The sequence below is a fragment of the Cricetulus griseus genome (assembly GCF_003668045.3).
Source record: "Cricetulus griseus strain 17A/GY chromosome 1 unlocalized genomic scaffold, alternate assembly CriGri-PICRH-1.0 chr1_0, whole genome shotgun sequence".
NCBI lineage: Eukaryota > Metazoa > Chordata > Mammalia > Rodentia > Cricetidae > Cricetulus > Cricetulus griseus.
In genome coordinates this window covers 269,471,287-269,483,382 of record NW_023276806.1, presented here as the reverse complement: position 1 = coordinate 269,483,382, position 12,096 = coordinate 269,471,287, and the positions used below count along the sequence as shown (strand labels likewise).

At 42.1% G+C, this 12,096-nt stretch overlaps 1 protein-coding gene across 3 annotated transcripts in view; it reads left to right on the top strand.

Annotated features, from left to right (window-relative positions):
- The window catches only part of Rtkn2 (rhotekin 2), a 67,874-nt gene that overhangs the window by 42,114 nt on the left and 13,664 nt on the right, over window positions 1–12,096 (top strand). For all 3 annotated transcript variants that reach the window (XM_027395061.2, XM_027395060.1, XM_027395062.2), the window contains 2 exons: window positions 4,382–4,488; window positions 5,391–5,522. In XM_027395061.2, the coding sequence (XP_027250862.1) occupies window positions 4,382–4,488; window positions 5,391–5,522 (239 nt within the window). The remainder of the gene's footprint in view (window positions 1–4,381; window positions 4,489–5,390; window positions 5,523–12,096) is intronic.

Genomic DNA, 12,096 nt, shown 5'->3' with positions numbered 1-12,096 from the left:
CTCCCTCACTACTGTGTATCGTATGGCTCCTGCAGTATTGTCTGCCCCCAGTCTATTTCTCCTACTGACTTCTCATCTTCTCTATTTTAATGCTCATTCCTGAAATAGGCCCCTCAGCCTTATTCATTAGCATGCTAATTATTTGTTGGAAATAATGATAGATCTACGTAGTCTGTGTGACAGGAGGTATGAAAAAAATCAAGTTTTGCATCCTAGTTTTCATGGCTGTTGGATTTTGCTTTGTCTAATTTGAGCCTTTGTTATTTAATGCACTTAATTTTTAGATTGTGTTTTTATTTTTCCTTCAAAATATACATTTTTTTTTACATTATAGGCCTGCCTCTTCAAACAAGGGATAATTACTTTTATCATTCAAATTTTCCTCTGTTGGTAAAATTATACATTATGTTGTAATAGCTTGGAAATTACCCTTAAATCGTAATTACCAAAGCAAACAGTAAGAGCTTGTTTTCTCTTTTTCCCAGACAGTGTAAAAACTTTGGAACAGTTAAGACTCCATTCCCTTAATCGGTGTGTTCTTGTTGTGGAACATAATTCCGTTTGTTTTTAAATTTCACGGGATACTTTGGCTTCAACTGTTAACCCAGTCTTACCCCAGGGTCTAAGTGTCCATAGGGACTACTTGATTTTCATATCTTGAATTTGGGATTACTTCCTTCCTTAAAACACAGTCCTTAGAGTTCCTTTTGGGAAGTTTTCTTGGCGGGGGGGGGGGGGGTGCGCTGGCACTTTTAACTTCACTTTTGAAAGCCATTTTTTATGGGGCATTGTTGGCACTTTCATTTCCTGCCCATCCTGTCCTCATGTGCCCCTTGGTTAGAAAGGAATGATTAAGTATTTTGGCAAATTTTTTGAGCACCAAGATTGAGAGTGGCCTTGGGACATGGACAGAGTGGATTGTGGGAGTGAGGCTGTCCAGGGATGTGATCAGAGAGGCAATTGGCATGAGCCAGGCTCATGGTTGATGCCAAACATATTATACACATAACGAGTCTGCTTAAGATAAGTGGTGGGGCTGGAGAGATAGCTCAGAGGTTAAGAGCACTGACTGCTCTTCCAGAGGTCCTGAGTTCAATTCCCAGCACCCACATGGTGGCTCACAACCATTTGTAATGAGATCTGATGCCCTCTTCTGGCCTGGAGGCTACATACAGACAGAATACTGTGTACATAATAAATAAATAAATCTTTTTTAAAAAAGGTAAGTGGTGTTCTTAAGTGTAGAAATTAATGCACAGATGTTAAGTGAGTGGCTTGGAGGCCCTCTCTCTTGTGAGAGGCCTAGAAAAGCTGTGACTGGTCTATTTATCAGTAGTCTGGAGCTATAGAAGCCTGGGTAAGAAGTAGCAGGTAATAGAGTATGAGGAACTGTATCTGGCATCTCCTCTCAAGGATGTGATAGGAAATCTGAATCCAAGGATTCTGCATCCAGCATCCCCTATCAAGGATGCTGCAGGAAGGGATTCTACATCCAGCATCCCCTCTCAAGGATGCTATAAGAAGGGATTCTGTATCCGGCACCCCTTCTAAAGGATCCTGCAGGAGGGGAAATTACATCTGGCATCCCCTCTCAAGGATGCTGCAGGAGGGGATTCTGTGTCTGGCATCTCCACTCAAGGATGCAACAGGAAATCTGCTCCCTTACATGAAATCTGAGCTCATTTTATGGGATGCACATTATTATGTGGTGTGTTAAGTTCAAATACATTATTGATTGCACAAATGTTATGGACTTGTCTGAGAATCAAATCATTTATGATTCTGTGTCTTGAGGAATTACATTCTAACTTAAAAAAATAAGCAACTTGCAGATATTTACAACATAAGCCATTCATAAATTTGAAATTCCTATATAAAAGAAATTTATGTGCTACTCAGACACTTGGCAGTGTAGAGTTTTTATTTTGTTTACTGCTTATAGTAGAAAAGGTGAGTCCCCCTTATTGCTTTGTGTCTGTACTTTGGAATCACTGAGTTTTGTGTAGATATGTGTATCCTACCAGGTCACCTTTACTAAGGCCCTAATAAAAACAGATCGGATTAGTCCCAGAAACTATGTTGTGTGGTAATCTATAGTACGTTGACCCATGGGAAAGTTGTTGAAGCATTTTAGTTTTAATTTGTGCCCTTTATTTAGACTGGGTTCCCCCACCCCTTGAGCCAACTAAATGTTGGCTACCGTATATCTTAGTATACGCTCAGTGCCCTGTTTGGTTTCCAATACCATCTTGGCAAACTTAGGAAGAGAGAGAGAAAAGACCTCAGTGAAGAACTTCCTGTGGGCATGTTTGTAGAGCATTTTCTTGATTGCTAATTGATATAGGAAGGTGTGGTCCCTGGTGGGTAGTTCCATTCCTCTGCAGGTGGCTCTGGGCTGTGTAAGAAACCCCGAGCTGAACAGGAGCCAGAGAGCAAACTGGTAAGCAGCACCCTCCGGGTTCCTGCCCTGAGTTCCTCCCCTGACTTCCCTCAGTGAAAGACCTGGAAGTGTAAGCTGGAACGAGCCTGAATTGCTTTTGGTCATGGTGTTTATCACAGCAATGGAAAGCAAACTAGAACACTGAGTAACTGTATTCTTACCCAAACAAGCATTTTTTCCTTGTTCCTAAGGCTTTAAGTAAATAAATAATAATTGCAGCCAGCAATTAGCTATCAGAATGCAGTGAACGTTTTAAAATCCTTTTTCGTTTGGGACAGCCTGAGATGAGGGCATGTACTGGATATCTGTTTACACCCTGATGTATACAGAATAAACTATCCAGTGTTTTCCTTCCATATGGGCAGGAGAAATGTATGTCTGTTGATGCACTACACCCTACATCGAAGGAATGCCATCGTCTGGGCTATACTTTTTTTTCTTTCTTGAAAGAATGGTTGAAAATAATCTCAAACTCAGAAGAAACTAGCGAGTTCATTGTCAGGATCCTCCCTACCCCACAAACACATGATAACAAGTTGCTTACGGCATGTTTCACCAACCCCAAGAATCTTAACATATATTAAGTACCTTTGAGGCATTTTGGCTACATCACCACCAGCACCGGCCTCAGCAAGTAAGGCCCGTTCTAATGTGCGGACTCCATGCTGCTTGCCCTGCTGCGGTGATGTTCTGTTTAAAGGATGCAGTGCCTCTAAGTCTCCCCCTTGACTCTCACCAACTTGGCATTTTTAGAGAGAACCACTGGTTATTAATGAGGATGCCCTCCTTTGCGTTTGCCAGATGTTGGCTCATTATGTGACTTGAGAATGGCTTGATGGCCTTGCTCTCTGCCTTTTGAGGGCTTGTGCCCTTCCTATCAGTCAGAGCATCTTAATGTGACAACATCCTTGTTCACTTCAAAGTTGTATTTATTGCAGATGTGGCCACAGGGAGCATTCAGGAGGCTTCGTGTCATTTTAAGGCCTTTCTTGAAGCACTTTCTTGCCCCCTGGAATACCAAAATATTTCCAACCCACTCCTTCCTTGATTGGGAACCTTGGTTCCTGTTCCCATATTGGTCAGTCACTACTTCATGGTGTCTTCTCATTGCTCCCAGTGGCTGGGCCACCCATGGAACATGGTGGCCACTCTCTTATTCAGCTTGGTTGTGACTCCTAACATCTGGCCACCCTTCTGTGGCTTCACTTCAGGCGTGTGCCCCCTTCTCATTCTGCTCTTCCTACGCCAGACAGACATGTCTAAGCTCTGCCTTGGTGTGCATGCCGCTGAAGCTCTTGATGTGAACATCACTGAAGCTCCGAGGTCTTATGCCGGCCGTCCTCCTCTCCCTGCTCCCTTCTCCCCTCCTCCTGTCCCTTTCCATCTTGCTTGATGCCACCACCCAGTCGTGATGCCATCATCACGGTTCCTTCCCTACCACCACACACAGGCTCACACTAGAGACCGCATCTCATGGCTCATGAGCGTTGTTCAGCAGGGGAAAGGAAAGAAGTGAGGCTGGAGTGTCTAAATGCCTTAACTTGGGTGAGATAATGTTCCACTTAGAGGCAAGCCTTGCTGATTATAAGGAAAGTTAGAGCAAGGAGTAAAATGTGGTGACCACAAATCCCTGTATTAGACTATTTTCTATGTAACTGAAAAACCCCCTTGAACAATTACTTCTGAAGTCAAGAGACTAAAGGCACGCTTCTTCCAGTTGGCCACACTGCTGGTCTGAGCCTCCCCCAACTTCTCCACAAGCTCATACGTCCTTAGTGTGCCATCAGAATTCCAGTAGATGAGCCTTTATGTAAAATTAATTTTAAAATCTGTTACCGCGTAAATGGGAAAAACACACACAAAAAGGAAAATTCTGGAATGTGCAACAATCTTAAATGTATGTTTATAACTTGTTTTTCCCTCCCTTTCTTCTTCAAACAGAGGACTGTTCCTTTTGGCTTCCCTTGTACGGCAATGTGTGCTGCCGGTTAGTGGCCCAGCCAGCTTGTATGGCTGAAGATGCATTTGCGGGATTCCTTAACGAGCAGGTAGAGGACTTCATATATTCTTCAGCTGTGGAGTGCCAAGCGGACTCTTTATAGGCATTTGCTCCAGTGGCCTTGCTGGAAGGGTTAGCTTTTTTAATTGTACTGGACATGAGCTGGGGAAGGCGTGGGGTACAAAGAGCAGCTACATAAGAGGGCCTGCTGCAGTCTGGCTTCTATGGGGCTGCCGCTCGCTCCAGTTCCCTCTGGTTCCCCATCCCAGAGGCACAGACACAGGATCGTGGCAGTGGCTGTCTTATGGAAACCGACTCTGGCTGCCCAGCACCTTTCACAAAAAGTCCCTTCTGACAGACAGCATTTGGCACAGTTTGGGCCTCTAGGCTTCCAAAGCTGCCTCTGTGCGCCCTACTCCTGATTTATTTATAGCCATAGTTATTTATAGTCAGTAAATAATTAATTGTGGGCTTCGATGAATCAATAGCTTTTTTTTTTCCTTGAAAGATTCCATTAGGAGGAAAGAAAATTTGCATTCTTTTCAGGTAGTCACCATTTTCTAGTGCTCTGAAAGAAGCGAAGGGAAATTATTTTCAGTGTAGAGAGAGTTATTTTTATAATTTCCCCGAGTCCTTTGATGAATTGCTGTGTAACCCTGAGCACTAGATTTTAATAGACTAGCTTTCCCAAATCTGTGTTGATTTATGATTTTGCATGTGTAAAATTGTGTGGTAATAATTACCTTCATTTCGCCTAATGCTTCTGAGAGTTCCAGGCTTCCCTGCTCTTGGATTTGGGGTACTCAGGCTTACCGTCGAGCCAATGAATGGCAAAATCTGTCACATTTTAAAATTCTAAAGCCTTAACTGGTTATGTAAATACTGAGCTGGGTTTAGAATTAAGGTGGTAGTGATTGAGATTGATGGTTTCTTGACATTTTTTCCCCCCAGCAAACAGTAAAAGGTCTGGTTGGCTGGAGAAGGCTGTACTGTGCTCTGAGAGGGGGTAAACTCCACTGTTACTACGGACCAGAAGAAATTGAAGCTAAAGTGGAGCCAACTCTGGTGGTCTCCATTGACAAGGTGAGTGGCCTTATGTTCTGTGATAAGCACTGCACCACTGTGCCATAGCCCTAGACATTTGAGATGCTGTGTTACCAACGGCATGGCGGTTCATGACATTTATGTTCATGTATGTTCTTGACATACTTGAAGTCATAGGGAATATGAAAGGACTGGGGAGACAGACCATTAACTGAATGTCCTCTTTCTTTGTGTGGTAGGGGTTATCGATGGAACAGAATAGCATCTATTCCCTTAGAACACATCATGGTGGAAGTGTATGCTAGAAGACAGCTTTTACAGCCCAGAGTATGACCCCACATTGATATGATTCTGGGATCTAGAGACTTGGCTCATTGGTTGGGATGGCTTTCTACCCTTGCAGAGGGTCTAAGTCCAGTTCCCAGAACCCACATCAGGCAGCTCACCAACCACCTGTAACTCCAACTCCAGGGGATCCAAAACCCTCTTCTGGCCTCTTGAGAGCACATCCACACGCATGATATACACACAGAGACAAATGAATAAAAATACACACAGAGACAAATAAATTAAAACTTTTAAAGTCTTTTTTTTCTGAAGGCATATTTTTCATGAATTTAAGGGATGATGCATAAATGTATATCGTCAGCCCAGGTTATGGCGATATTCTTTCTCGACCTTAGCATTTCTTCTTTCTCGTGGGATGAATGGCCAGTCGTCCATACCTCTGCTGGCATAAGAAAGACTGGCAGTGTGCTTTGAACACGTGAGGGTGTATGCTGTGCTTACAGCTTCCCAATGGAGAGTCTGCAGAGGTCTTTAACCAGGCTGGTTGCAACAAAGCACTGTTGTAACCCAGTTACATGTTTTTTGCCTAAAATTCCATAGGGAAGTGAGTGAGCACTGGGTAGATCAAGCTTCTTTCATGACGGTCTGAAGTCACCTCTCTTGCCAAGTGTGGTTTGGATTGTGCCCCACCCTCTCCTGACAGTGCCCTTCCCTAGAATACTTCATTGATGCTTCTGGAGCTAAGTCCTGACCATTTTATCCATGTTCCATGCTTCCTTCCGTGAGAGGTGTAAGTGGACTGTGTGATGGGATAGGGACCGTCACGTCCATTAGCTGTGCGCGTTCTGCTCTGAAGAGTGATTTCACATGACAGTCATGGTCTTGAAGACACGGGGACCATTTTCTTTTCTGACCTGTGTGTGCCTGCATTTATTTAGTTCCGTCATCTTTTCCAGCAGTATTTTCTTTCATTTATCCCAGATTTTTTAGAAATTTTTGCAAGACATTTTATCCCACAGTAGAGTCCACTTAATTTAATGCTTTTTATTTGCAAGTTCTTCATAATAAAGTTTTAATTAAAAAAAATAAAATTTAGTTTAATTCTTTTAAAATATAAATAAGTAATACCTCCATATTAAAACATAAAGAGTGTATCTTGGTTTAGAAACTTGGGCTTATGGAATATATAATTTTATTAATGAAAAATTCATGTGCTTTTTCATTATTTGCCAACTTTGTATTTGGTTTTGCTCATGTGGCGTTCTCTTCAGTCTCTTAGTACTTTGAAAAATTCACGAACGGCTGAAACAGAATGCTAACCATCTATGCCCTTGACCAGCCAGAACCTCCTCCCATCTGCACTTTGAGTCTTCTAATGTTGTTAGTGTGCTTTCTCCTACTTATTGTTTTGTTTCCTGCATCATTTGAATATGATTTGCAAACAGCATCTTTCTTCTAACATCAACATTAACTTTGTATAACCATAACAATATCACTTGCAGGAAGTTTGTTTCTGACACTGTATTACTGTTTACAGAGTGGGTTGCCCCAGTGTCCCTAACATGTCTAATTTTCATTGATTTATTTCTTTGGTCCAAGACTCCTAGGCACCCAAGTTCTTTATCTAATCGTGTCCTATCCTGCCTTTGTTTTTCTTTTGTGACACTGACATGTTTTTTAGTTCAGGCCATATTTGAGAGGGAGGTGTATTGTGACTAATTGGTTCGTTACATGAAGATTAAATAATTTTGACTAGAGATATACTGCATATGATTATGTGTTTAAGTTGGTTTGCATTCAATAGCTGTGTGATAAAAATGGAATTCTGCCAAAGTTCCCTTTTGTTTTGTTTTGGAGTCATAAACCAAGATAAAGTGTAGTCTAAACAAATGGAAGGTTTTAGATTTTATTTCATGTGTGTGTGTGTGTGTGTGTGTGTGTGTGTGTGCGCGCACACATGCACACACACTCGAGCTCACTCTTGAGCATATGCATCCATGTTTGTACAAGTGCATGCCCCTGTAAATTCATGGTGTCTAGAAAGCATCCGATCCTTGGGGGCCAGAGTTCCAGGCGTTTACAGGATACCCGGCTGTGAAGTGGGTGCTACCTTGTCCTCATGACTGTATGGTAGGCACTCCCCTGATGCTGACCCATCCCCAACCCTGGAAAATGACATTCTAAAACTCATTTGCTAATTGATAAAAGGGTTTTGCATTGGTCAGCTCGCCTTATCTCAGCTCTAGGGTAGGGCATTATCTCTGCTTGACAAGCAGAGAAGTGGACATCGCCGTTGGGCTGAACTTGCCAAACTAGTAAGGACTATTAGGTGACTCACTCTTTTCTAAGAAGGTAGGAAGAGATTAAACCAATGAGCTGGACTTTTTTTATTTATTTTATTTCTTGATGGATGGCACTGCTCCATAGGTTTGGAAAGCAGAACTAGGCTTTTCCTGTCCCCATAGCCCTTCTGAATGGGGTTTCCAAGTGCAATGCAGCTCTGAGCAGAAGGGGTCCAAGCTGGAAGCAACAGGTGACTGTGAAAACCTGTACCCAGTCTTTCCCATCTGAACTGAGGAGGGTTTTGTGCTGAAGCTCAGGTCACCACAGTCAGGGCTTCCACACTTCCTGTCTGAGGCTGAAGCCGCCATTCTGGAAGAGGCAGCAGTGTTGGCCTCCTGACTGAGCTGCCCTCTTCCCAGTTGATGGGTCGGATAGCCCAAGTGGCCGGTGATGCTGTAGTCCATCAGCAGGTTAGAGGAGTGCCAGGAATCTTCATGCCTGGCGAGGCCCATGCTTCTGCCCAGCTCACCACTGTATGTTCTCAGGGAGATGATTTATCCAGGAATTTGTGTAGGTTTAGCCTTAGACCCAGAGGAAACACAGATGACATTTGACCCCTATACACCTGAAAGCACTTTATGAACCAAAAGCTATATCCATTCATTGCCCCTAGGGTGGGAGAGTGGTTTGAGTCTTTGAGATCAGCAGTCTGTTTTGACTTAAATACTAGACATGAGCCATTTCAGCAGGCTCACACTGGAACGTAGTCTCGGAAGTGTTCTCTGGACATGCGCTTTCCTTGGCAGTCCTTCTCCTCCCTCGGCTGAGCCCTCCCTTCACCTCAGAACTTCCCCCTCTCAGAACTTCCCCCTCGGAGTAAGGGCCATTGAGCCAGGCATTCAGATCTGTCATGCTGTGCCAGGCATATTGTCACGCCCTAAAACACGATAGTTATGTAATTGTTTATTGGGGTTTTTCTCAATTCAGAAAGTGATTCACATGTGCAGAGAAGTTGAAAGAAAAACTACAGTGCCCAGCCTCGAGCCCAGTGCCTAGATTGGACAGAACTGGGGGTGTTTGTACTGTCTCTTCATTGGTGTCGTATCTTTGCCGATGTGTTTGAACACAAGACTGACATTCCTCCCCAAGGAACACCCAGACTACTTCTAAAACTGCTCTTTGATGCCTGTGTGATCATGCTGCTGTCGTTTAACACCTGAGAAATGTAACAGTGTCAACCAACATGCCATCCACTTTTAAATTTCCCCGGTGTTGCCTCAACTGGCCTCTTAGCTTGTGTTTTCAGGGCAGGACTATATCTCAATTGGCTTTCTTTCCCAGGCAGGGAGTAAGTGTCTCTCTGGTGCCATGCTGACCCAGGGAATATGGATGGTTTTCTCCAGCCTCTCCTCATTCTCTCTCATAGTGTGATAAACTCATACATTTTTTTTTGTATCTGTCTAATTACTTGGCTTTAAAAGACATGGTAGATTTCTCCTGATTACCTGTTCTCGTGATGTTCTAAAAGCAGTTTTGTCTAACACCACCGCGAAGGCGATGTGAGCAGCTAAGTTTGGTAGCTGCTGCAGCGCATCCATTACAGTTCTCCACTTGGATTGCAGGGTCTGCTCTCTGACTGTAATTCTTGTCCTTTCTAAATAGCATTTCCTGAAAGGCCATGTCGGCTCATTAATTTTCATAGGGAGCCATCTGTGGAAATAGTCACATTAAGGGAAGAAAAGCCTAAAAGCTATTCCCCACCTCCTTTCCATCCAACTTTGAAAGGGTGATTTACTTCAAAGTGATTGCTCCAACTTCAAAAACTTCTGTCTGAATGTTGTTGAGCAAGACACTCAGTGACGGGCACTTTACAACAGTCCCCTGGACACTGCGGAAAGTGCTTTATTAGCCGAGGCCTTGTCCATGGCTGGTGGGGTGGGAAAGAAACAAGAGCCTTGGAAATAGGCAGTCTGTGTTGATTTAAATACTATAAACCAGTCATTTCAATCGTGTATCTGTGCCAAACCAGTCAGTAACTCTACTTGGTGTGATAGGTTATATTGAATTGTCTTGGAAATGCTTTTATTTATCAAAAGCTTTAGAAAGCCCAGTTACCACAGATTGCATGGCATGTTTTCCTGTTTGTGCTAGTCGTTTTAATATCTGAACCCTGTCACCTACTCATTTGTCCTTGATTAAATATAGCCAGAAACAACTGTTTATTTAGTAACCTTTTCCTGAAGGTGTTTGTATCTGATGCTGTTGACAAAAATTGAAAGTAACTATTTCAGACTGGTATTGGCCGTGCCTGACGCCTGACTTAATCGATAGCTGTGCTTCACACAGTTTAGAGGTGGCATGCTTGTCAGATGTGTGCTTGCTCCATCACTAGACAGCATATTGAGAGTCAGTAACTATATTAAGAGGCTCTGGAAAAATCTAATAATATCATGAGAATAGTATTGACTTTTGAACAGAATCATAAGGGCTTTGAGCCGCTTTACTTACTTTTTCCTGACTTACAATCTGCCTTCCTGATTTATTTGCATCAGTGTAGAATGTAGGGGCTCCAGAAATTGGTGTTCCTCATACAATATGAAGAAGAATACAATTAGTTTATACACACTGAAGTCTCTTGCTTTGGGGATATTTGTTGTTAACCCTCTCCAAAGAAATTACTAAAAGCTCTGCCAGTGTTTATTTTCTATCCATAATGAGGCAATTCCAGCATTATTAAAAGGTACCATAATTTCTGTTGGGTCTATTCCTGATAATTAACCAAGTCTCAATTTTCCTTTGACAGTCAGTTCAGAAACCTTTTCTATTTATGTCCTTAATTTTAAATGGATATTTTGAATATATCCATTCTCAGATATTATCTTCTTCCTGCCTAAGATTTCTACAGGAGAATGCATAGAAGGTGGTATGACCAGGATACAAGCAAGTGCTGGATCCAAGCAAGTGCTGGATCCAAGCAATCCACGTGCACCTGTAATTTCTCTTCCATCAAAGCCAATTCTCTTTCAGCCTCAGCTGATAATTTTCTTGTGCTATTTAAGTCCTTATTACCTTGTGAGGTTTGAAATAAATTACTTAGTTCTTAAGTTGTCAATCCAATTGTGGTCTATAGCCAGTTAATATCTCCCAGCAATTTTTGAAAATCACTAAGAGTTCATAATTGACATCTCCTGATTTGTACTTTCTGTGGTTGATTTTTCTGTAAATCTATCTTATATCCTAGGGAATTAATAGAATCTCCTCTTTGTATGTTTTTCAGGAGCAATTTGTAATCCCCGTCAAGGAAAAAAATTTTTTTTACCTCTTCAAACATTTTTTTCCTAAGGTATCTCATCTGAATCAGCTAATAAGATATCACCCATATAGTGGTAAATTTATAGATTGAGGAAACTGCTAATGAATTATTTTCAATGGCTGTTATACAAAATATTAACACAAGGTAGGGCTATTAATATCAATGTGGAAGAATTTTATGCTGATATCTTTTAACAGGCTGGCAGTTATAAAAGAAAGCACTGAGAAGGCAAATTTTTCTCTATCCTGTTCTTGTAAAGGTATAGTTAAAAAAAAAAAAGCAGTCTTTTAAATCAATCACTATAATAGACCATCTTTTAGGTAATAGAGAAGGCAAGAGAATTCTAGGCTGTAATGAGCCCATAGCCTGGATCACCGTATTTATGGCTCTTACATCTCCATTTTCCAGATTTCTTTTTAATGACAAATTAGGAGAATTCCAAGGACTGGTCGATTCTTCAACATATTGAGCACTTAGCTGCTCCTGTACCAGCTGTTCTAGTGCCTGTAATTTTTCTGATGTCAAAGGCCATTGTTCCACCCACACAGGTTTGTCAGTTAGCCATTTTAAAGATAGGTCTGTTGGTGCCTTTGAAAGATCAGCAGCTGTTGTTACCTGCATAAGGTACAACCTGAGAATACATTTTAGTATTGTCCTCAGAAGGATATGTTAGTTTCTGAGATTCTGTGTTTTCCATTGCTGCAACAAATCTCACCCCATAAATTCATT